This window comes from Elaeis guineensis, chromosome 4, assembly GCF_000442705.2.
Source record: "Elaeis guineensis isolate ETL-2024a chromosome 4, EG11, whole genome shotgun sequence".
NCBI lineage: Eukaryota > Viridiplantae > Streptophyta > Magnoliopsida > Arecales > Arecaceae > Elaeis > Elaeis guineensis.
The window spans coordinates 26,794,888-26,821,501 of record NC_025996.2 but is presented as its reverse complement, the minus strand read 5'-3'; the positions used below and the strand labels follow the sequence as shown (position 1 = coordinate 26,821,501).

General features: G+C 37.5%; 2 protein-coding genes across 13 annotated transcripts; both read right to left on the bottom strand.

Annotated features, from left to right (window-relative positions):
* Positions 1 to 277: 277 nt before the first annotated feature.
* On the bottom strand, positions 278 to 21,980 carry LOC105035847 (phosphoglucomutase, chloroplastic). 12 transcript variants are annotated; one of them, XR_012140811.1, is made up of 14 exons: positions 20,922 to 21,976; positions 20,764 to 20,829; positions 20,486 to 20,665; positions 7,532 to 7,583; positions 7,373 to 7,441; positions 6,027 to 6,149; positions 4,545 to 4,609; positions 4,399 to 4,466; positions 1,536 to 1,675; positions 1,332 to 1,370; positions 1,183 to 1,229; positions 900 to 1,013; positions 703 to 808; positions 590 to 623 (listed from the first exon to the last, which is right to left on the bottom strand). XR_012140811.1 is itself a non-coding variant. In XM_073255931.1 (13 exons), exons 4-12 carry the CDS (start codon positions 7,571 to 7,573, stop codon positions 721 to 723), a joined length of 681 nt encoding a protein of 226 aa, XP_073112032.1. In that variant the 5' UTR covers positions 7,574 to 7,583; positions 20,621 to 20,665; positions 20,764 to 20,829; positions 20,922 to 21,976; the 3' UTR covers positions 278 to 623; positions 703 to 720. The 12 variants fall into 12 exon arrangements, 7 of the variants coding, with proteins under 7 accessions (XP_073112032.1, XP_073112031.1, XP_073112034.1 ...); XR_012140809.1 differs by having other exon boundaries at positions 1,332 to 1,416; positions 1,499 to 1,675; positions 20,922 to 21,975; XR_012140813.1 differs by having other exon boundaries at positions 1,499 to 1,675; positions 20,922 to 21,975.
* A 926-nt stretch (positions 21,981 to 22,906) lies between these two features.
* Positions 22,907 to 26,253, bottom strand: LOC105035843 (uncharacterized). Its single transcript, XM_010911554.4, has 4 exons — positions 25,875 to 26,253; positions 25,691 to 25,779; positions 24,400 to 25,602; positions 22,907 to 24,232 (listed from the first exon to the last, which is right to left on the bottom strand). The coding sequence occupies exons 1-4, from the start codon at positions 26,038 to 26,040 to the stop codon at positions 23,543 to 23,545; spliced, it is 2,148 nt and encodes a 715-aa protein (XP_010909856.2). The 5' UTR covers positions 26,041 to 26,253; the 3' UTR covers positions 22,907 to 23,542.
* Between the last annotated feature and the right edge of the window lie 361 nt (positions 26,254 to 26,614).

The following is a 26,614-nucleotide window of genomic DNA, read 5'->3' as shown; positions in this document are numbered from 1 at the left end:
AAATTTAGTTCACCATGAATTGTAATCTGTACCTCAGCGACAGTCAGATCACGTGAACTACTTTAAAGAAAGAGCAATGCTGCAGTACCTCGGAAGACAACCCTAGTCGCTCAGCTGAACTTTCACCAGACCCAGTCAAAGCAACCAAGTTACTCTCCAGCTTGCCCCAAAGCCCAAGGGCCCAAATTGGTACACATATTACACTCGAGCAATCCGAGGTACCAAACACAAGAAGACCAAAGATTGCAGGTGTTCTATCGTTCTGGGTACAAAGTAATGATACAGAAGAAATAGGCATTTCGCACTTCCTTCAATTTTCTCCCATCGTACTGTTAGGACACATAGGGCGAGGATAACTGGGTAAAAGCTACTTTTACGTAATATGAAAAATATTGTGCCTTCTCTTACATTTACATGGACACTGCTTCCTCTACGAGAAGCCCACAATGAGTCCGCACATGCATTGATCTTGCACATTGATCTTTTTATTAGGGAAAAATGGACCTGCCATCATATTAAAAAGAAATTGACAAAAGCCTGAATCCCTTCACTGACTCATGTAATAACTGTGGGCTTCTCCATCCCAGTTAACTCCTTTAGCCTTGATATTGATAATGCCAAATCTATGACACCACAAAGATTCAGTAAACTTTTTCAGGAATAATATAGTGGAATAACTAAAATAGCAGAAAAACTGCAAACCTATCAAGGGCTTCAATGCTATCTGTGCATCCATCTCATGCTTGAAGACATCAGGCTCAAACTGTTCAATGTAAATGCGTATCGTTGCACCTGCTGATAGAGTGCCCTGGCAACATGGGATAAATTGCATTTTAGAAGCAGAACAACTAATTCTTTTTTTTTTTTAAATTCATAAAGAAACAAAGGAGGAAGATAACGTTGGGATGTTTTTGAATTATGTGGAGCATGTATACTGATAAACGATGTATAATCCTTGATCCATTTGCAAAAACAAACCGGAGGCCTCGCTTTGATGCTACACTGCCATCTACCTGATATGCATTATTAATTGCATTTTAAACAATTTGCATCTATAGAAGCATGATAACATTTTTTTTTTCTAATTCTTTTATTTTTGCAAATAACGAGCCTAAAAGCAATGAAACGAAATATGCATCCATCAAAGATGGAAGGAGCTAAAAGCCGTGCAGAGTAACTCACTGGATCAGTATGGCTAAAGTCATCAGCAAATTTAAGGGTATAGTTTCCTGCAACAGAAGCACAAGTATCTAAGTTCAAATGCAAATTAGCCAAATGAAGATGTATTATAAAGAACCACCAGATTGGGCTTTAGAAACCACGTCCCTCACATATTCCATCATTTGACTGGCTCCATCTGTTTCACATTCCTGAACAACAGCAGCATCAGCTTCAGATCATTGTTTGAGTACCGGACTGCATGCAATTGGTGTAGCAAGAGGCATAAGCAATGGCTTGCAGCTGACACAAACATAAAATGGAAACACAAACTAGATACCATCATTAAGCATCTTGAATTCCACAACTAATGAGACCTCATAATCATATCTAGAAAAGAAGTTCCAGCCATAGGTTGCCCAGTGCTCCTTAGCAACATCTGCAACTGAGACCAACTTCTCACCAACCATCGTCCTTGTTTTGGTAAGCAATGATAGAAAGCCAAGCCAAAACAGCCCTGCAAAGTAGATTTGAATCCATTGAGATGCAAGAGATTGAACCACAGGAATTGGAAAATGTAAAAATGCTGTCCTATCATAAAGGTTCACTGTTTCCTGATTTAAAGACCAGGGAAACAATTAAAATTTCCTTTCATAGTCAATTTTGGAGATTTTTTACAGGAAACTTTTGTACATGACTCAGCAAACATAATTGAAGTAAACTAAGTGCACAAACACATGCCAATATAAGGCATTGATGTGAGCACAATAACTTTAAAAGTTAAGAAATTTTACAAAATTAAGCAACATAATCCACCAAACTTATCCCTGCTCAAATCTAGTAGATGACATTACCGAGCAGCAGCAAGTCTAGTAGATGACAGGGTTAATGAAGGAGAAAAAGAAAAAAGTGGATAAAAAACTTGTCACAGCCATATAAAGCAACATGACTTTAAGAACAGGCCCTTCTTGTAACACATTATTGCAGTAAAGTCATAAAAAGATTTTTGAGGGACAGATACATAAAGCAGCAATGTGATAACGATGAGGATTGTACTGCACGATTCATTGACATGTCAACGATGAGTTATTCTAACACAGAGGAATGATGAAAATCAAATATATCATCACAACATAGCCCGTCACCTTGGCAATGTTTGACACAAGATTCACCATCTCGATACCGGATCCCGTACTAATAAAATCCTATGATAGTGTCGATACGTGGTTCAGTATGGTATGGTAGTGTTGATATGAGGCAGTACAGCATACTAGTATGGTACAGTATGCTCCGTACCGCTCTTTTCCTACCTAAGTGTTCTTCCATGCAAAGTAGTTCTCAACATATGGATATCTAATTCTTTTCACGGTTGGCATGTTAGAACTCCAAAGGCAATCAGATAGACAGAACACATGGATTTGCAGGTATGCACGTAAATATATGTTATATCAATAAATACAACTACAAAAATTAACTGGTTGCATTTTTTTTTTGCCCTTGTCTTTTTTTGTTTTTATAATTCATTATGTTTCTTATTATCATTTTTTAGTTTTTTATTTTTCCTTTTCTTATCATTTTCATCCTGTATTTGTATTTATATTGACCATGACCAATTTGTCAGTGTGCAACTTTCAACCAAAACAACCAACATACATCTAGTTCTCTAACCTTTATAATCTCTTTTGTGTAAGAATTCCATTCAACCATCCAAAGGAATCCTATTAATCGTCGAGAGTTCTGCAAAATAAATCCTTACTATTTGCATGAACCATTATTTGCCTTCCAGCATATATAATACAATAGTATCAATAAGTCCACCCCCAAAAACTTCAATGGGTTGCACTTAAGGATTAAAGTACCGGCACCAGTACCTCTATCAGTTAGGAACTGGTCCAGTACAGTGCCAATACAGTAACATACCAGCACTAACTGTCTATGGTGCTGATACATGCATCAGCACTTTTTTTTTTTCCATGTGTATGTATGTGTGTTGTTCTATAGTTGCTATTAGGCTTAGGGTTAGTTTCAGGCCAAAAATTGCAGTAAATTGAATGATTACTGCAGCTGAGCCTTACAATTGTAGCATGTGCACATTAATGCTGCAAGCAGACTACCATTTTTTCCCAACATTTATTTCTATTTTTGACTATTATCTTATCTAAAAAGTAGAATAGTTATATGGTGCAAAAAACACAGTGAAAATGATTATAAGGCATTGTAAGTCAACGGCCAACCTAAATATATCCAAATATAATATCAAATGGAGAAATTTGGTGGTCTTTCTGAATTTTAGCATTTTCCAACCATTTACACTGCAAAAATATAAAATAAAAGGGAGAGGTGATGGATTTACCTTCCCCAGAGGTGTTTCTGGGCTTGAAACCAAAGTTTGCCGTACCGATTGGTATTGTATCATATTAGTGCCGAACCGGTATACAATTTCATACCATACCGACACTTGATATGCCTCACTGTCTCATACCATACCACATACTAATATTATAATAGAATAGCACCATATGAGGTCCAGTACCAAGATGATGAACCTTCCTTGGAATGACTTTGATCTGCATTGAATCAGCCAGATCCACATAGAATGAAGCTTCCTTCATTCTCCTCTCCCTCCCTTACTCTGATTCTCCGACACCATCAAGGCAACTTTTTTCCTACAATTTTGCTCCGCTCTTTAGGGTACTGGTGCCATGCGCCAAATGACAAAAACAATCCCATGCATAGACAACTATATAGTGCAATACATGGGGGTAGATTTGTCAATGGATAGTGGAAGCAACTTACAAAGCCACTCTGGTGGGACTATTAACTCTAACCATTATAATAATGATTGCATTATACAGCAGCTGTAACATTCAGACCAACAGCTGCTTCTTGAACACCATTAAACGTGTATATAAAATAGATCCCGGCTGAATCTGCTATAACAGTTATAATGTTATAACAGTCATTATTTTAACACATGGTGACTATCAAACAAATGATAAACTTTTGCCAATTATCAAGTTACCCCTCATATTTTCACACTGTTATCAATAGAATATAATACCATTTGAGTATGAGAAAAAGAGAAAGAACCTAAGTTACCATATGTAAATCAATCTCAGAGTTATAATTAGAAAGTAAAATATAGTTAACAATATATATTTAGAATCATATTTAATCTTAAAGAAATCAAATTTGATAGCATATTTGCAATTACTCATCTTTTTCTCATCTTATACATACCGTCACTTGCAGCTCCTAAATCAGGTGCATTCTCAGCATACGTAATACTAACCAGATCTTTAGCATACCTGTGTCAGGACAGAGCAGCAAGTCAGAAAATAAACAACCCTCAATACAGGATTTTCACCTTTTTTTCTCCTCCATACGTGAGATTAGGGTCTGGATATCCATGCCCAAGATCTTCTAAAGGCACTCCATTCCAAATGCAATCCTTCAAGACAAGGCTAAAATTAGAGAAAAGAATAAAACCAATGGTAACTACATACAGCTGATATTTCCAAAGGATATGCATATCAAACCAGACTAGCTCCAAGTTGATCTATAAAAATAGGTTTTGCATATGCACCAGTCACTGCATGCATGGCATCAAATATAAACCTGGAAAATTGTGTTAAATATATTATTTAAACAGTCACCTTTGTATTCCTTGGAAAACTAAGTTCACAGTCTTCATATTTGTCCATTTTTCCTGAAATTTGAAATCAGCTTGCTGATGTCTTTGTGTTAGGTTGAAAGAAGAAATTTGAAATCTGATTTTCCTTCTTTCAACTTGGGAGTGAATTTGAGATTGTCTTATATCATGCATCTGGTCAGTCTTAGGAATAGTGTTGTTTGTCTCATCAACAAAAAATTCTGTTAGTCCACATGATATGCTTAGGAAGGATGCCTTAAGATAATGATCATGAAACTTGGAGACACTATCAATGTGAATGACCTATTCCATATTAAATCCTCAGAGATGCAGAAAGCATTAGCTAGCTCAAGTAAGCATTCAAACGATATATAATCTAACTGAAGCAAACATGAAGAGAAGAAATAAAGACCACTTTATATAGCAACCATACAATAACAAGATCATTACAATTGACATGAATAACATGATGGTCCATTTTGTGACAAAAGAACATTAATTTATAAGAAAAAGATAAAGGAAGTCCGACAGAAAGGGATTGAATGTAATTACAGTTATTCCCAAATAGTCACACGCCTTCATAGCATGTAAGAAGAACAAGAAAGCAACACCACAGAAGAAAGTAAAATCTATAAAACAACTTCTTTCCTTTCGATCATATTAACAATAAAATTAAGCAATAAATATTAAATGACAATGTAAGAACAAAAGGCCACAATTGGCTATGATAAATCATGATGAAAGTCATGAAAGTAGGGGCAAAAGAAGGTCCAAATGGATGAAGAAAAAGAAGCAGCAGAGGATGTGGTAGTAATGGAACACCATGCACAAATCTATCTTTCATCTCCATAAGTCATGCAAGTAACTTTCTTTGCTATGTACAGCAGACATGGCAGACAATTTACAAGTCTATCTATCATGTCTTTGACTCATACAAGTAGCATCAAGTGCCATGTATGCTTCTAGCAGGTATATCAATAAGAAAATTGAGGTGAAATATATCATTACACAAAATTCTGTTCATCATATTATTGAAAATTGGGCTCTATAGAGTTTAATATGGATAGCATATACCTGAAATCAGGTCAAGAAAGAAGACCCTTGATGAGTTGAAAATAAAAAACATACTGTAAAAAAGGAATTTAAAAATTACAATTGTTTAGAGGATAAGATAACTTGTTGAACATTACAGAGGACTTCGTATCTTTATTCTTACCTCCATTAACTCCAAGTAATCAGAAACAGGATCGATCACCTCTACGCTGAAGTCACCATAGTTTGTAACTCCTAGACAGGAGAGGTCAATATCTGGAATATCTGCTATTTTTATTTCGGAAATCTGCAGTTACAAATGTTAACAGATTTCAAATACAAAAAGATTGTGAAGAGTAGCTAACATGACATTCTTTTTGAGAATTAGCTAAATTTTAAAGTCCATAAAAATAACCATCCAGTCTTTTCCAAGGATTTGCAGTTGTCTGTCAAACATAGTGAAACTATAACATAGAATAAAGTTTACAAATTGAAGGCATGTGAATAAACAACCAAATAAGTACTGAAAATGCTAGGTTTAGAGAATTTGAAGAGACAAATAATTCAAAAGGACAAACAACGCCAGGATGAACTAAGAGAGTGCAAAATTGCAGCAGCATCTGATCCAGCAGGTCATTTGGTCACTCAAGGTACAAGCCTAGAAAAAGGGAAGGAGGGGAGGGAGACGCACCCAATATAGCTGTTACAATACGTGTTTTATGTGCAGCACAATTTCTCTCTGAAAGAGCAATGTCTGTGTAGTACCCTTTACTGTTATACTACAATACAATGACTCTGGTATCAGCCAGCCTAATATGATGAACTGGATCTTCCACCTTTTTTATGCATCCAAATGTGAGCCTATACTTGAACAATTATAAATTATTATCTATCAAAGTGTTCAAGAAGATGACTTTTTCACATTTTCTTTTATCCATATTGATTATTTGAACAAATGCAGCCACCAGAATCATTATTCTGTTGACCAAAAATGTTTGTTATATTGATTGACACTGTAGACAGGTTTTATTGAATATTGGCAATCTTAACTTTGCATGAAACTTAGTAACCTGATAGTCATGACTAAGCTATCAAATCACATAAAAGTTCCTGTTGGACTGTTTCATTTCTACAATTAACGATAACATTCACTCTACGACAGAAACCATAGCAATACATAATTAAATATGCTAATCAATTTATTATGAGATAGCATATCATTCAGCACCACAAAAAAATCTGGATGACTAGATAGAGAGAGATTCACTCAAAAGAATAGCTGTTTCGCTTGGTTGACTATTCAAAGTTTAAATTTCCATGTTGATGGAGCAAGTTGTTCTGCAAAGGATTTAAAACTAAATCAAGATTGCTGCCAATCAAAACAAAAACATATGGGACAGAAGGACATTCCAGTTTATAGTCACACCATTTTTGTGAATTTAAATCAAAGGCCATCAGATCTTTTACCGAATGTCTCTCTCGAAACAAAATCAAAGGAAGATAATAGTGCATTGTGGCAACAAATTTCACCTTAATGCCCCAATCATAACCTGGTCCACCAGGATTATGGCTTACACTCATTATAAAACCACCATTGGCCTGTCAATAAATGTAGTTTAGCAAAGGCAACAAGACAGTCTAAGATACAATCATGATGCAAAAAGTATATAAATGCAGAGATACACATACCTGTCGCTTATGAATTACAGCAGAAACAGCTGGAGTTGACATAAGACCATCCCTGCCAGTAGAAGATTCTGTATTCAGATTTCAGCTTTTTGGAATTGTGTAACTCTGAAAAAACTACCATCCTGTGAAGAAATTCAAAAGGGCGCAAACAACATCAAAAGTTCTTTACCATTATAGTCACATTGTTGTTGGCAACAGAAAATAAAAGAGGGAAAATGAAAATGCCATGGTATTTAAAATTGAGTATTGCTACTGTTAGCTTCTAAACTGGTATTTCTATACATCTCCTAAAACATGAGGAGTAACATTAGAAGTGCATAGGGCCTCCATGTATTATATAAAATTGAGCCATGACACGGGCCTATTTGTTGGTCTGCTGTGATTCTTAAGGCTAACATGGCACTGTTGCATATACATCTCCACATTGTTTTTACATTATTTTATATCATTAATTCCTTGAGTGAAGAACATCGTAAAAAATGACAGGAAACAAAATTTAATCCAAGGCATAGCTATGAAGATTTTTCATTTATTTTTATAACCAGAAGAAAAAATTATACAATACTAGATACATGTTGTTGTAAAGGTAATACTCCCCAAAGCCACTTGAAGCTATCAGCCACAATTTTGAGAAAATATAACATCATTTCCTTTCTCTACATGCATGAGGAATACCAAGCTTAACAATGCAGCTCTTCCTCTTGAAAGAAATTCCATGAGGGCTGTTTAACAATTGTAATGATCTACCAAGAATGATGAATATTATTAGATTGAAATATGTTCTCCATACATCACCATATTACAGATGTGAGAATTTCTCATGGAAATCTCAACAAAAAACCAACATATTTACACTGTTGGAGTCATTGGAATTGTTGAATAATGAATTCTTGAAGCACTTCATGTGAAAATAATTTCATTTCTTGACGAATCACTTTTCCATAACATGATGACTCCTAGAAGCAAGTCATATTGTAGAACATTCTTCACACCTTGTATCCCTTAGGAGGTAAATATGTTCATTTTTGAAGGCAAATTTTCATCTACTCTTAAATAAGTAGTGTGATAGTGTCACGCCCCCGACCCGAGATTTGAATCGAGGGTCATTGCAACCGCCGCATACTTATAGAATACTTTTCCCATAAGCATGCAAGGCATCTCATCATGATATCTTCACAAACAGTTAAATAAATTTTTTTTTTATTCAATAATCAAATCTTAATTCAAATAACAAATCAAAACTTAGTGTTCAAAAGAAAGTAACTGTCTGACAAAGTCAACACTAAAACAAAACTAAAAGTCTTGAATCAATTCTGAGAAAAATCCTAAATCAATGAGTTAACTCCATCTCTAATCGCTCTCCCAACCGAAAACCCGCATCATGCTAATTTTTCGGATCTGTAAGAAAAACATAAAACTTATCATGAGCTAAATAGCCCAATAAGCAGTGTATACCTTTAACTGAATAATCAGGCAAATAATACTATGCATCATAAATCAATATGTAATTTCATGAAATCATAATCATACTATCAATCATATAAAAGTCAATTCATCATAATTTCCAATTATGCTTTTCTTCTTAAATTCATCAATTTCTTAAATTCTTCTTACCAACCATGACTATGACCACATTATCCCTGTGGCAGGGTCATAATACCGCGTATCTGCTTGCGGTGGGCTGCGAATCATCTGGCAGCCAAGTCCTTTGGAACCGCTGGTCTAACTGGCGGTTTTGTCGCTGGTCTATCTGGCGACATGTCGCTGGTCTCACTGGCGACATAAATCCTCAGGACAGTCAATTGCCAATGTATATGCCCCCATTGGCGGGGTCCTCAACACAGTCAGGTTGTCAATTTCATATTGTCTTCCAATTTATATATTATTTTCAAGAATAATAAAATTAATTGATATTCGAGTCAAATCAATTATAACATTCTTTGAGATCATATATCATCATAATAATTGCTCAACAAATAACTTCAATCATAAATAATTTTCTACAATTAACTTTCATCATAAATAATTTTCAACAATTATTTCAATAAATAATTTCAATCGCAAGCATGCATAAATTTATTTAATTCATAATTTACCAGATAAATTCAGTAAAAGTAAACACTACTTACCTCAAACATATTCCAATAAATCCACATAATTCTATAAATTTTCTTCCAAAAATTATGTTCGTAGATCATATCACGATATCCCATGATCAAACATCCACAATCCTATACAGAGTCAATTTCAATAATTAGAAAGAATACGAATACCATATTTCAACGGTTTAGATTGGGTCCGATCATCTAATTTTATCTAATCAAAATCTAATTAGGACCTAAATGATCCAAAGTTTGACTATCAGATCAAATCAGATTTGAAGTGATAGGATTGAGGTTTCTTCATCGATTTCATAAAATCAAGTGGAGAGAGAAAATCAGAGGAGAGAGAATTCATGAGGTACAATTCGAATTGATCAAGTGACACAATCCAACATTACGATTGGTCCAATATCTCAATTGGTGAAATCAATCATGATCAAATCAAGTCATGGCTAGATCGAAATCATGGATAATAAAATCTAAAGATTCATGGTCTGATTAAGGTGGGTGCCAGTACGCTGTCTGACAATTATGGATCAGGATTCTTCATTAGAATCAGATCAGACTTATTAAAAGAAATTTCTTCATTCACTAACCTTTTTTAGAGAGAGAATCAATCAAGAGAGAGAATATTTTAGAGAGAGAAAATTCTAGAGAGAAAAAATTCTAGAGAGAGAAAACTCATCTTGAATTCTTCAGACAATATGATTTAACAAATTCTGATCGATCAGATCAAATCATGCTAAAATTATCATGTGGATAATTAAATAAGATCATGAGAAATAAAATCTAAAAATACCTGATCTGATCAAAGTGGATGTTGGTGTATCGTCCGACGATCACAGATCAAAAATCCATTACGAGAATCATTTAAATTCATCATCATTCTTCTCAAAATTCTAAAATCTTAGGAGAGAGAAATAATCTAGAGAGAGGATTCTAGAGAGAGAAAGTAGAGAGAGAAAATCTAATTCTAGAGAGAGAAAAATACTAATTCAAGCTGAAGAGAGAGAGGGAAGAGAGAGAAACTCTCTTTCTCATATTTTATTATTTATCTCATTATTTATTAATTAATTTTATTTTTCTCTTTCTTCTTTTCTTTCTTTCTCTCTTTTTTTTTTTCTTTTTCTTCATGGAAGAGAGAGGAGAGAAAATCCTATTTATTATTATTATATTATTATTATTTTATTTTTCTTCTTTCTTTTTTTTTTTCCTTTTCCCTTTTCTTTTTCTTTTCTTTTTCTTCTTTTTCTTTTCTTTTTTTTCTTTTCTTTTCCTTCTTCTTTTCTTTTTCTTTTTCTTTTCCTTCTTCTTCTTCTTCTTCTTTTCTTCTTCTCCCGTGGGCTTATTTTGGGCTGTAACAGGGGACCTTAAGGTCCCCTCGTTGGGCGGCCGGCCGACGGCGTGGTCGGTGTGAGACTGCCGTCGGCAAGAGGAGAGGCAATCCGCGGTAAGAGGAGGCCAAACCGGTGGTCGACGGTGACCACCGGCGATGGAAAAATGGCAAAAAAAGAAGATTTTTCCGTAATAAAATCCGGCGACTTCGGTCGCCGGCGAGCGTGCACATCGGCACGGGAAGGAAGGGGGAGGAGAGAGGAAGGGGAGGAAGCTTACCTCCGACGCCGGCGAGGTTTTTCCGGCGAGAAATTGGACGGCACAGTGACGGATCTCCGTGAGGAATCTCCGACGATTGCCGCCGTTTGAGCTTAGGATTTTCGGTGGAAAGGAGAGAGGAGGGATCTTCTCCTTAAATAGGACCGGAGGGAGATCGTTTCCGACTCCGATTGGGAGCCGGCGAGAGGAGGAAGAAGACTCCGTTCGGGAGTCTTCTCCCCTGTTTTCCTTTCTTTTTTTTTTTTTTTTTGTTTTGGTCTTTGGATTCGTTGCTTGGGCCAGGCCTCACATTCTTCCCCTCTAAAAAAAATTTCGTCCTCAAAATTTTTCCTTGCTTGAGTCTTCATAGTTTCTTATTTGAATCTCATCCACAAATATTTTAATTCTTGATATAAATTCATTCTTAAATCATTTCATAAGAAAAAAATCGGTACATCAAATATCGATCTGAACGAAACCATCCATTTTCTTATTTATCAAGATCAACATCTCAAAGATTTTCAATATTTCAAGATTTCAAAATTATGATCTCATTTTCTGTAAAATAATGTTCAATATCTCATGACTCAAATCAAATCTATCTCTTGTGAATAAAAGAAGGTCAATGTCTCTATTCTTGCATAAGAACTTCATTCATCATCATTCATTTATTTATTTATTTATTTCAAAATATTAACCACTCTTAATTCCAACCCATCATAAGATAGGAAAAACATACTTCTATGAATCATATGATGACATCCCAATTAATCAAAATTCAAAAATATTTCTTCTTATTCATACTTTCAAAGATTGAAAATTTATCATTTCAATCTCATTTCCGAACTTTTGATATTTAATTCTCGATGCAGCTTCATCATTAAGTCATTTCATAAAGATCAGTATCACCATTGTTGATTGAATCAATATCACTATTTTCTAGTCATCAAAATTTTCTTACTCAAACCCTCAAACTCTTTAAATATTCTAATTTTTGAAGCAAATTTTATCATTAAGTCATTCCATAATAAAAATCAATAACTCAAAAATTGATCTAAATCAAAACTATATTTTTCTTATAATCAAAATCAATGTCTCTATTCTAAGTAAGTATATCAATTTTCTTTATCTAAACATTAACAACTCTTAATTAATCAATTCATTATCAAATTAAATTATAAATAACTCTAATCCATCTTTTGTAGAACAATCGTCAATATCAATAGATAACCTCAATCTTTTCCATTCAGTCAGAGAAATAATAATGATCAAAAGAATTCTAACTTCAAATTTCATTATACCCTGGAGATAAATATTTGAGTATAATAATCTAAGATCAAAATCATCATTCGATAAACAATCTCAAGTTCTTCCTAGTAATTAGAGAATTATAAAATTTAATTCTAGGATAGAAAAAAATTTATCTCTAAATATTCTAAATCTAAAATCAAAGATCCACTCATCCTAGAATTAGGATGCTAATTATTTTTGTAGCATAGTAGATGGAAGCTCTACTTTTAAAAATCACATTAGGATATCTAAAATAATTTAAAATTTTAAAATATTATTCTTTCTAATATCAATAAATTTTTTGTATCAAACCATATCATTTATCATAATTCTTTGACTCAAAGAATCAACATTCTTGACTTACTCAAAGTAGTCCAGATTACCATGCTTCCGCTGCGCACTCTGATCTAACAATCAAAATTTTTTAGCTTCACCAAAAAAATTTTGATCAGATTATTTCTTTATCTTATCAATAGAAAAGATCTAAAATTTTAAATTTCAATTGAAGTCAAAGATTAACTTTCGATTCTCATTCATACTTTTACTGGTGTACAATAATCTTGATTAACCCTTGAGTCCAATATCATATTTAAACCATCATATAGATTTACTATAATCAATATGAATCAAATCTTAATTCTCATATCACTTCAATTCGATAATTTTCAAACCAAAAATCTTGATAAGTCAAATCAACGAGAAAATCCTTCGATGCTCCACCAAATTTGGACATAATCAGAATATATATGAATTTCAAATCATTAATATTTATTTTTTTTTTTTCTAAAATTTCTATCATCAGGATCTTCAATATTTATTAAATATCCTTTCATAACAATCATACAGGCTTCAAAAAAATTCAAATCTCCATTTAATAGTAGATTCAAATAGGGATCTCATTAACAAAAGCAAAGGAACTCCATATCAATTCCTAAATCCAAAATTTTTAAATTGTAAATTCACATGGATCTCTTAATCTGAGATAAATATAAATCAGATCTTTTATCTTAATCTGAAGATATCAATTTTTTATTAACAACCTCAACAATAATATCAGAAAATCTCTTGATCAACTTAGATACGAAGTCTTTAAATTAAAATTTCATACACATCATGTAGTCTCCAAGAGACATACTAAGATCCATTATTTAGATCTAAGGATGATGATTAAAGATTCCAGTACGATGAATATTCTACAATCTCAAAATCAATTTCATCAATAAAAAAAATAGGCTTCTTTGCAATATCTCCAAATACGCCTTCATCCTAATATGTCACTTTATATATGATCCACATACCAAGTTTACTTTCGATAAATATTCCAATCAAGCACCATAAAATAAAATAAAAACTTTCTTAGCCTATTCTGGAACAACATTTTATTATCAAATCTTTATCTTGCCAATAATAGTCAACTTCTCAACTAGAAGTAATATCATAGTATTATTCTCACATCGAATTTGAACTTACGATTCACTTGAATAACCATAATGCACAATAAAATTTTATGTCAATCCTTTTGTGATTACTTTCGATCAAGATCTAACTAATCATATCATAATCTACAGATTATCCATCATATTTCAAACTCCATATGTCATAATCTCTTGCGATCTTTTTATACATAATCTCAATGTTTAACCAAAATTTTTAAATATTTCTCCCACTACAATCATCAAAGATCTACACTATAATGTCCCTGGTGTCTATCCACTAACACCCATTCTATATCTGATTCTATGTTTCATAATTCATCCACTTATGCTCTGATACCATATTAATTGTCACGCCCCCGACCCGAGATTTGAATCGAGGGTCATTGCAACCGCCGCATACTTATAGAATACTTTTCCCATAAGCATGCAAGGCATCTCATCATGATATCTTCACAAACAGTTAAATAAATTTTTTTTTTATTCAATAATCAAATCTTAATTCAAATAACAAATCAAAACTTAGTGTTCAAAAGAAAGTAACTGTCTGACAAAGTCAACACTAAAACAAAACTAAAAGTCTTGAATCAATTCTGAGAAAAATCCTAAATCAATGAGTTAACTCCATCTCTAATCGCTCTCCCAACCGAAAACCCGCATCATGCTAATTTTTCGGATCTGTAAGAAAAACATAAAACTTATCATGAGCTAAATAGCCCAATAAGCAGTGTATACCTTTAACTGAATAATCAGGCAAATAATACTATGCATCATAAATCAATATGTAATTTCATGAAATCATAATCATACTATCAATCATATAAAAGTCAATTCATCATAATTTCCAATTATGCTTTTCTTCTTAAATTCATCAATTTCTTAAATTCTTCTTACCAACCATGACTATGACCACATTATCCCTGTGGCAGGGTCATAATACCGCGTATCTGCTTGCGGTGGGCTGCGAATCATCTGGCAGCCAAGTCCTTTGGAACCGCTGGTCTAACTGGCGGTTTTGTCGCTGGTCTATCTGGCGACATGTCGCTGGTCTCACTGGCGACATAAATCCTCAGGACAGTCAATTGCCAATGTATATGCCCCCATTGGCGGGGTCCTCAACACAGTCAGGTTGTCAATTTCATATTGTCTTCCAATTTATATATTATTTTCAAGAATAATAAAATTAATTGATATTCGAGTCAAATCAATTATAACATTCTTTGAGATCATATATCATCATAATAATTGCTCAACAAATAACTTCAATCATAAATAATTTTCTACAATTAACTTTCATCATAAATAATTTTCAACAATTATTTCAATAAATAATTTCAATCGCAAGCATGCATAAATTTATTTAATTCATAATTTACCAGATAAATTCAGTAAAAGTAAACACTACTTACCTCAAACATATTCCAATAAATCCACATAATTCTATAAATTTTCTTCCAAAAATTATGTTCGTAGATCATATCACGATATCCCATGATCAAACATCCACAATCCTATACAGAGTCAATTTCAATAATTAGAAAGAATACGAATACCATATTTCAACGGTTTAGATTGGGTCCGATCATCTAATTTTATCTAATCAAAATCTAATTAGGACCTAAATGATCCAAAGTTTGACTATCAGATCAAATCAGATTTGAAGTGATAGGATTGAGGTTTCTTCATCGATTTCATAAAATCAAGTGGAGAGAGAAAATCAGAGGAGAGAGAATTCATGAGGTACAATTCGAATTGATCAAGTGACACAATCCAACATTACGATTGGTCCAATATCTCAATTGGTGAAATCAATCATGATCAAATCAAGTCATGGCTAGATCGAAATCATGGATAATAAAATCTAAAGATTCATGGTCTGATTAAGGTGGGTGCCAGTACGCTGTCTGACAATCATGGATCAGGATTCTTCATTAGAATCAGATCAGACTTATTAAAAGAAATTTCTTCATTCACTAACCTTTTTTAGAGAGAGAATCAATCAAGAGAGAGAATATTTTAGAGAGAGAAAATTCTAGAGAGAAAAATTCTAGAGAGAGAAAACTCATCTTGAATTCTTCAGACAATATGATTTAACAAATTCTGATCGATCAGATCAAATCATGCTAAAATTATCATGTGGATAATTAAATAAGATCATGAGAAATAAAATCTAAAAATACCTGATCTGATCAAAGTGGATGTTGGTGTATCGTCCGACGATCACAGATCAAAAATCCATTACGAGAATCATTTAAATTCATCATCATTCTTCTCAAAATTCTAAAATCTTAGGAGAGAGAAATAATCTAGAGAGAGGATTCTAGAGAGAGAAAGTAGAGAGAGAAAATCTAATTCTAGAGAGAGAAAAATACTAATTCAAGCTGAAGAGAGAGAGGGAAGAGAGAGAAACTCTCTTTCTCATATTTTATTATTTATCTCATTATTTATTAATTAATTTTATTTTTCTCTTTCTTCTTTTCTTTCTTTCTCTCTTTTTTTTTTTCTTTTTCTTCATGGAAGAGAGAGGAGAGAAAATCCTATTTATTATTATTATATTATTATTATTTTATTTTTCTTCTTTCTTTTTTTTTTTTCCTTTTCCCTTTTCTTTTTCTTTTCTTTTTCTTCTTTTTCTTTTCTTTTTTTTCTTTTCTTTTCCTTCTTCTTTTCTTTTTCTTTTTCTTTTCCTTCTTCTTCTTCTTCTTCTTTTCTTCTTCTCCCGTGGGCTTATTTTGGGCTGTAACAGGGGACCTTAAGGTCCCCTCGTTGGGCGGCCGGCCGACGGCGTGGTCGGTGTGAGACTGCCGTCGGCAAGAGGAGAGGCAATCCGCGGTAAGAGGAGGCCAAACCGGTGGTCGACGGTGACCACCGGCGATGGAAAAATGGCAAAAAAAGAAGATTTTTCCGTAATAAAATCCGGCGACTTCGGTCGCCGGCGAGCGTGCACATCGGCACGGGAAGGAAGGGGGAGGAGAGAGGAAGGGGAGGAAGCTTACCTCCGACGCCGGCGAGGTTTTTCCGGCGAGAAATTGGACGGCACAGTGACGGATCTCCGTGAGGAATCTCCGACGATTGCCGCCGTTTGAGCTTAGGATTTTCGGTGGAAAGGAGAGAGGAGGGATCTTCTCCTTAAATAGGACCGGAGGGAGATCGTTTCCGACTCCGATTGGGAGCCGGCGAGAGGAGGAAGAAGACTCCGTTCGGGAGTCTTCTCCCCTGTTTTCCTTTCTTTTTTTTTTTTTTTTGTTTTGGTCTTTGGATTCGTTGCTTGGGCCAGGCCTCACAGATAGCCTGATCATTGTGTTACTTTGTGCCGTCCATCTTCCTCAGCTATAACTGAGGTCAGAGCATAGTGAACCATTATGATTAATTTGAAGAAGTAGCTCATCCTTGAAACTCAGTGGCTAAGTCTTAACAAAACAATCAGCAGTTCGATTTCCCTGTCTCCAGGTACAAGGTACCACAATCAACAGATGAGGCAGACAGGGCTTCCAGTTTCATTACAAGCCATAACTTGACTTGGCAATCATGAATTGATCTGCACCAACAGATTGTATTAGGTGTAAACACTTCAGAAATTTTATCCAAGTACCAGTAAATACTGATTAAGATAATGCTAAGGAGAACGCTGCCCCAATCACCAAGAGTAAGTGACGTCAAGAAGCTCCTCATAAATGATATCTATATATGGAAGATAAATAGCTTTTCAATGGAGTCATTATATGACGAAGGTTATATTATAAATCTCCCAGTTGTCCACACACACACACACACACACAAAAAAAAAAAAAAAAAAGAAAGACATGATGCAGAATACGATGACCATGAGACCTTCTTCCCAACTGGTGGATGTTAGCTAAAAAGGAAAGTGAATTGAATGTTCCAAGCTCCAACATGTAAAAATCTTCCAAGATTAATGCTCTCTCTTTGAACTCAAAAAGAAACATTGAGCATTCACACATCTATAGTCATAGAACTTTTTGGATAACATTCTGCAGATAACACAATGAGCAAAAGCAGCTATAATAGAATAAAAATTTTGATATCTTTTGACCTCGTAAAAGTTGTTCCTGGACAGTAGCTAACCATTTTAAGAACTTCGAACCTTGGTCAGAGACTTGGATTAGAAACATAGTGACTCAGGTCCTTGCAGATTGAAAAGGAATGACCTCAGTATCAAAATCTACCACAAATAACAATGCAAATGCATCTAGAAGATAATACAGTTGGTGGTCCACAGATGGCACCACTGACTTCTCTGGTATACAAAAATCAACGAAACTAAGTGAACTCGTACTGTACAAACTTTAAAAAAGAAAAAAAAATATACATAGAGAGAGAGCATTTGACAAAAAATTGGAAGGGTGCAAAGCAAAGAACACAAGCCATTGATAAAATTGATTTGATTTGAGGAGTACAAACTAGAGTTCCTAAGTTCCTCTTTCCTAAGAGCTAGTAAAAACTAGGCAAAGGAACATGACCTAAAGGTACACTCAGAACACCGAAGTTGTAATTTTACGGTGATATTGATGCTTACAAAACCTCAGTTTGCTCTTTACCAGCACAATGCAAACAAGAAAGAGGATATCCAGAAAGAGTACAGAATACCGGACAAAGCATATATTAACATATGCTCTAGAGTTAGACCGCAATGTTTAGAGGATATCCAGAGCCATGCATTGCCATGTATATGTACTTTGAGTTAGACTACAAAAACAAAACTTTTCTGTTTATATAAAGTGCATGCCCCTGCAAATTGGTCATTGCACGACCGCAACATCCTAACACTTGCTCTATTAAGTTGCCAGTAAGAAGCATGGTATTTACCTGTCTCTCATATTCTCAGCTTCATCCTTTCCATTGTTGTCTAAATTTTTATATGCAATATATACTGTGCATAATGCAGATAATCATAATGATTTTTTCATCATGTTGGCCTGGTTTAATATTCAAATTCATATAACCAAAGTGAGAATAAATTATATTACTTTTCACCTGTTACTTTCAAATGTTGCTCCATTAAATTATATATGTTCTGGTAAAACTAATTCAGATTTTGAATTTAGATCTTAACGAGGTAGAAAGTCACTTACTTTCCAACAAGAATTTTTCCAACACTATTCCCTGCAGCAATCTTGATGATTATCTGTACTCCACATTCCATTAAGGTTGCATTTGGTAGCTGGCAATCTATCCAGATTGCTGGCAATTTAAATAAGCTCCATTAGATTACCACGTTTGGTATGCATTTTAGATTGTTAATCCAAATTACCATATAATCTTACCAAGAGGAGGGATGGCTATCCAGATTATCACTATTTTGGTAATCTTGCAATAAAATTTTTGGACAAAACTACCCTCCTCTCCTCTCTCCCTCCCCGTGCTGCGTGACCCGTCGCTCGCCCATGCCCCTCCTCCCCTCCTCCCCGTGTGGCACCACCCATGCCTCCGGCGGTAGGGCCACCTCCTACGCTGCCATCGTGGCCCTCACCATCGTCCTTCCCGTCGCCACCACCCATTCCACGGTCTTCTTTTTCATGATAGGCAGCGGAAAGAGGGGGGGCTAAAACCGGTGTCATCCTCTACAAAATCCGACCAACGGTGACCGAAAACTAGCCGATCGACAGGCCACCACTGTCGGCAATTAAAAGAAAACTACTGATCTATTGAGATCTGACGATCTCAAGAGGATGACCGCACGTGAAAAGAGGAGACAGCCGGCCGCGGCCGGCCATCTCTTTCCTGACCCTCACCACCTTCTTTCACCGGCTCGGCCTCCGATGGGGTGGGTGAGGACGGTGGCACAGGTGAGCGAGGGCAACGATGGAGGCAGCCATGGGGGCTGTGGGGTGCGGGTTCGCTGGGGTCAGGGGGCGGTGTGGAAGGGTAGGAGGAGGCATGGACGGTCAGGGGCGGTGCTAGACGGCTGAGAGAGGGGGGATCAGGGTGTGGCATGCAGGGGAAGGAGAAGGAAGGAGAAAAAAATAAAAATAAAAATAAAAGTAATAACAATAATAATAATAATAATAATAATAATAATAATAAGTATTAAAAAATAATAAAAAATTAAATAATTTGATTATTTAATTAAAATATTTTTTTATATAATAATTTTTATCATTAAAAAATTTAAATAAATATTTTAAAATATTAAATTAATAATAAAGATATTTTAAAATTTTAATATTATATTACCAGTAACCTGATTGTAATACCAAACATGTCAATTAAGATTCTCAGTAATTTTACTATAATATTATCGATATGTACCAAATATAATAATCAATATTACTGACAATCTATTCAGATTTCAGATAATCCAAATTATCAGGTAATTCAAATTATTCTTAGCAATGCATCAAACACAACCAAAAGAAACCTACAATCAGAAACCAAAAAACAGGAATTTAGGATTCAAGCAAAGGTCCAGGTACTGAGGAATGATTAAAGATTGACAGCTTCCGACAAACAACCAGCATTTCAAGCAAATGGCAAATATAATTAAGCAGCCTCTCGATTAAATAAGCGACCGTCACCTCCCAAGACCAACACACCACCCTCGTAGTCCTCCGGCGGCAAAGAATTAAATAGCGCCTTTGCCATTTAAAAAAACCATCGATCCTATCGTCAACTTCCAAATTGCCGAATTCACCGTAATCAATCGTCATTACCTGAATCCAGTTCGCAAGATAGTTCTCCTGCTGAAAAACCATAACCTAAGGGGCAAAAGCGAAACGCCATTCAGATACGCACGCTCGATGATCCTGAGAAAAATCAAAAACAAAGCGGGCGAAAACACAAACACACAAACAACCTTGTTTCTGAGGCCGCTTGTCCCGGTCTTCTGACCTTCGATTGGCTTGGTGGGGACCGATTTGATCTGGAAGAAGAAAAGCACTAGAAATCAGAGACCAGAAGAAACAAACAAGAGAGGCGCAGGTGGGCGGGGCGGTGGGGAGATAAGATGAAAACCGTTAGTCCTTCGTCGGTGGAGGGGGTGGAAGAAGCCCTGACGGAGACTGCCGCAACGCCCGCCGACACGGAGACGGGGAAGAGAAGAGCTTAGGAGGAAGAGGAGAAGCCCGAAGAGCTACTGCTAGCTTTGGCGCCGCCGCGATCGGTGGGGGAGTGGAGGAAGCGCACGCTTCAAGGGCGGAGGACGCCCTCCACTCTCAGGGTTGGAGCCGCCAAGGCGGTCTCGCTCACTAAGAGTTGAGTACGATGTGAGAGGGGAGAGGAGGGAGATCGGATGCCGGGAGAGGGGAGGAGGATATTCGTCTCGCGTGGCGCGCGCGAAACTCTCGAGGAGGAGGAAGCGGGGGACCCGGGCGCCACGTGTTGTTAAGAAGCGTCCAGGATCTCCAAGCGTGAGGTCCAGCTGCTGCGGCGGGTTGGGTGGCCCGGTGGGCGATGCCAACGTCATAGTCACAGGAGGTACATGAAGAAAGTTTTTTTTTTTTTTTGGTGGGGGGTAACATAAGTAAATTTATCGAACACCTGCCGTGCAGCATAGGGCTCCAAACTCCAGTTGCATGGGAGCACGAGCTTTATCTAAAACTAGGACGAGGCACTCGGGATTTAGTAAAAGATGATGCTCCAGGAAGAACTCCGCCGATCGGTGACACGAGGTTCGAGCTTAGCTCCAAAGAACGAAACCAATAAAGAGGAAATCCAATGAACATTCGTGACTTGCTTAAGTTATTATGAAAAGAAGAGCAAAAGTATGAAGAAGGCCAAGATGTATGTGTTGACAGAGAGAACAATAAGGCTCAAATATTTGATCAGATTACAATGAGTAGTGTGGATGAAAGTTTGAGGAAAAAAGATCTGAAATACCCTGCACTGGGTAAGGTTGCAGCTCTTATTACAAAGCAGAAGTTCCACGTACCATCACTCTAGTGAAAGATTTCCACTATTGATAGAATTTTAACATATCCATCAAGTTAGATGAGCTGAATATAATTTTAGAATTTAAGGGATTTATCAAAAATCCGACCTAAATATGGAGGACTGAAAGTGTAGTTTATCCCAAATGAACAAATAAATATGATGAAAAGCAGCAGCATATCAGAACTGCTAAAAAGTTCACACTTTTGTAAGATTTCAAAATTTTCAACTATTGTGTGGGGACCAGATTGAGTCAAGTTTGGACTTATCTGAGTTTTAGGTTAGGGGTGGCCTCTAACCTACTGGCCGATCATTAGTAGGAACAACTCTGCTTTCAGGTGGGACTTATAACGCTGGCATGAGCGAACAGTAGCACAATGATCCAAAAATACAAGTTGCGAATTGAAGTCTCATTGAAATCGTTTCAGGAACTGCTAGCTCGTTTATCAATTCCTATGCAACTAAATTTTGTTATTTTATATTTGTGGTCTGCAGAATCGTAAGAAACACTATTTACTGACATCATATATTTTACCCTTTTTTTTTTTTGGCAGATTTATATTTTACCTCTTTAATGACCCGTAAAGGTAGAGCCGCAAATAAGCCTAACATTGATGAATAGTTGAAGCTTAAAGTCTTCGCTTAACTATTGATAACTGGCTCTCTCAAGTCTCAATTTTGTTTCACTAATGAAAGGCTAAGTTGACATAGACTTGGCTCTTTGAATCCATGGAGAGCTCAATATATTTAATATAGAAGTACCAGTTATCTAAACATGGTTCACTACGGCTGCAAGGCATCAAATGGACCACGATTTCTGACTACATGCGGTTTCATATTTTTCATCGAATCATGCACCCAACCTGCCCACCGACATCTGAAAAGAAACTCTTTAAAAATTGAAACAGAGCAGCTCGAAAGGAAAACCATCAAACACTCGGTTACAACATTGCAGACGGTATAGATAACAATAGGCAACATATATTCCTTCTGGCTAGCACCATATCCTCTGAGAAGAGTGACTATATACATTCCCCTCAAACACCCCATCCCCTCTCCCACCCCGACGCACAGAAAACTTACCCGACAAAAGCTAACATGCCCACAGCATCGTCTTCTCAGCAAAGACATCATACAAAGTAGGGAGGAGAGAAAAAGATTAAAGCCTAAAACTAAAAAGAGGAAGCGAATAAGGTGTTCGCATGCCTACATTTTATACAACAAGACGAGAGAAGAATAACGTACAAAAATGTATACATATACAACGTAAGGGCATCATGATCATTTGAATAGCCATAACGCAACACGTGGCCAGCATTTTCTCTTTTTTTTTTTTAAGACTACACGAGCATCTTTTTTCATGCATCGTGATGATGGGAAGGAGGGAAAAAGGAGTTAAGGTTGATGAGGGGCAGCAGGTCTAATTATTACCTGGATCATGTCCAAATGAATCTTTCTAAATCCCACGGTAGATAACACGCCACATTACCCCGTTTATTTCACCAATTCCCGATTGCGAATTATCCACCGTGCATATGCTCTAAGATTTGCTCTCGTCCACTTGGACCTTGTCCATGGAATAATTTCTCGCTTAGCTGACCCATTCAGAACGTCCAAAGATTACTTGGACCGGGTCCATGCAATAATTTCTCTTCTAGAACACAATGATTTGAGCACCCGCCGTTTCCGTTGGGAATAAGGTGACGTCAGGTCCCTCGGAAGACGAGGGCGAGAGATGCCGCGGCCTGCACGAGGACGTCGTCAAAGATCTCCTGCTCGACCTCCAACGCGATGTCCTCCATCTCCTCCACCACCGAGGGGTGCAGCACCAGCCGCCGTATCTTGGCCTCCCGCAGGTCCGCCGCCACGAGTGAGTCGATGTCACCGACCACCTGGCACTCGGCCGCCGGGAAGCTCTGGATCTGCCTCCAGAGCTCCCATAGCAACAACTCGCCGCCGTCGGCTTTGTTCCCGCGGTCCATAACATGATGCTTGATTAGATGACTCTGATGAATGGTGGGGGTGGCGAGGTGCGACCACCGGAGGAGATCTCCCAAGATATTCTCCACCAGATGGAACAGGAGCTTCCTGTTCCATCTGTGCCGCATAGGGCCGAGGAGGATCATTTCCCCCTCGACTTTGCTCTGCTGTTGGCCTTCTTCTGTCGGGAAAAAGGGGAGCTCGAGCTCGAGCTCGAGCAGGTGGAAAATGATGGGGTCTATGGGGAGGGAAGAGGAGTACCATCTGAATGAAGGGATAGCTACTCCCGTAATCCCTGCTAGCTCTAGTATGGACCTCACATATCTGTACTCGGGATTCTGCTCTTTTGGTACCCGGCGTTGGGGACAACTTGGGGTCTTCAATGGCATTAAAGCACCTTCAACTCCAACATTCATCTGTGGCAAGATAGAAAACATCATTTAATGCAAAACGTATGCTCGCATTGACCAGGAGAGAAATGACATCTTGTGAAAATTGAATTATTTATACATGCAATATTATAGTAATTATGCAAATCCTTGTAATTGTTAGTTCCGGAAAAGAGGTAAGTATAGTCATATACCAGTTTTTGTTCTTGGACCGAGCAGGAAGGAGATTGCTGCGGGATTTGTTCTGGTACTGGCCTTGACAATGAAGGAGACGCTTCCTTCCTCTTGATTCTAACAAATGAAGGGATAGAGCTGCGCTGCTTTTCAGAGAGGTGCTCCTGGAGCATGGAAGCTGGTTGCGAAGAAGATGATAAGGAATCCGGTCTGGCTGTCTCGGAGGCTGGATGTTGCTTCTTGATCCTCTCGGTGAAGCGCTCGTAGCTTGCTTTCGTGCACTTGCTTGGACCTATCTTAACTGCATTTGCTACCACATTATCTTTGCTTCTAAGGGAATTAGATGATGACAAACAATGCGATGGTGATCTCTGGCGAGCAAATTTTGGCTTTTGCTGGGATTTGGGAATGTGATCTTCCACCGGTCTGCTTTTCGAGGGCTCCAAGAACCTGATCCCAGGAGGTGAACATGATGGTAATGGATTCTCTGTCGGGGACTTGCGCTGGCTCCATGTATCAACATAGCATGATGCTTTCTTCTCGGCTGATTTAGTCCTTCTTGGTCTGACAGCAATTTCATCACTGCTGTCTCCTCTCCTGCTACTGATGCTTTCCTTGACTTGCTTCACTATCTCGCGACCATAGTAGTGGCTTCTTGGGCTCCTGTTCTCATCTTGGTGCCTTCCGAAATCTTTCTTCCTAGACTTTGCCATACAAGGTGATGGCGAGCGCGAAGGTGGGAGCGAGTAGTCCCCAGACACCTCGCACAAGTAGCTGAACTCCTGCATGGCCTTGTTTGTGCTCTCCTTGTTAAGTTGCAAAGATAGCCTTGGATCTGAATCCCATGACCTGGCTGATGACACTCTCGGCGTGTCCGGCAACGAACGGGACCTCATTTCATATCTTCCTGCAACATTGCAGTTTATACTTTGAAGGGGTTGCCGAGGGGATACCGATTCTCGTCTGCATTCACCTTTGAGCTTCTTTTTCTTTTTCTTCTTTCCGTGTTGCTCCTGAGATTCCACTAACGGAGGGGACCTCAGGAATGGGGTAGTTGGACAAGAGAGCTGGTCCGGCAGCACCTCTAAGCCCATAAGACGGGCCACGACGCCTGGTGTCCTTGGCGTCTCAGCCAGCGAGCTCCTTCTCTCCTCCTCAAACAACGTTATCATCTTTTTGCTTTTGGTCACTGCAGCTGGTTTTGGAACTACCTGTATCCCAACCTGAATAAGTTGCAAAGAATAAAAAGGATAAAAGTTGAGAAGTCATTAATAGAAAGCAAACTTGAAGACATACCCTCAAATTACTTACAGGGACATCGTCATACTCCTGTGAAATGACCGAACCAAACGATGCTTTCCCATCGTCCAGCTCCAGGCTATTCCTCGGCGCCTCGACACCTAAATTACATCAACAAAAAATCGAAGCGTGTCAAGAGCGTGATTGTATGTGTGCGAGAGAGAGAGGATTGGTTTTCTTTTCTTTATTTTTCTACCTTTGAGCTGAGAAGTTGGGTGGTGGACTTCAGGCGGCACGGTTCGACTGGTGGCGGTAAAGAGAAGGTGGTGGAAGTCGAAGTAATGGAGCATGCCGCTCATGCATCCGGGGCTCTCCTTCTCCCCTTTAGCCAAAGAGCGGCTCCAATGCCATTCCCTCCCCATCTCTCTCTCTCTCTCTCTCCTCCCTCTCCCCAGTCCACCCCTCAAAACGCGTGACAAACCTTAAAAAAAAAAAAAAACAACACACTCCTCTCCAGCTGCCTGCCTCTCTTCTAGAAGTCAGGAGGAGATGAAGGTGGACGGAGTGCAGGCTAATTAAAGAGCAGAGTGAGCAAAACGGATCGGCTGATGAAAGCCGTTGGGGAACGGATGCATTTGAAGCAAAATATTTTGTTGGTATTTGAAATGGAATTGCTCAGTAGTCAGTACAGAGGAAAGTTGTTATCATCCTCCCCTATCCTTTCGCCACCCTCCCGCCCCATTGGTTCTGCCTGGGGAACCGAGAATAGTACAGAAGGTGACGATATGACCACGAGCCCCCCAGCTCCTCTCCCCAAGCTCTCGCTTCTCCTTTGTTTTCTAATGCCTGTGACTCTCAACAAAACGTGCAACGAGGGGTCACGGTAGGGGCAGGAGAGCCGTGATAGGGGATAGGTGGGTCCACCATCTAGTCTACCACTGTTTCAAATTTGAAAGAGTGCCCCTCTCTTTCTCTCTCTAGCACTCCCTTTCTTTC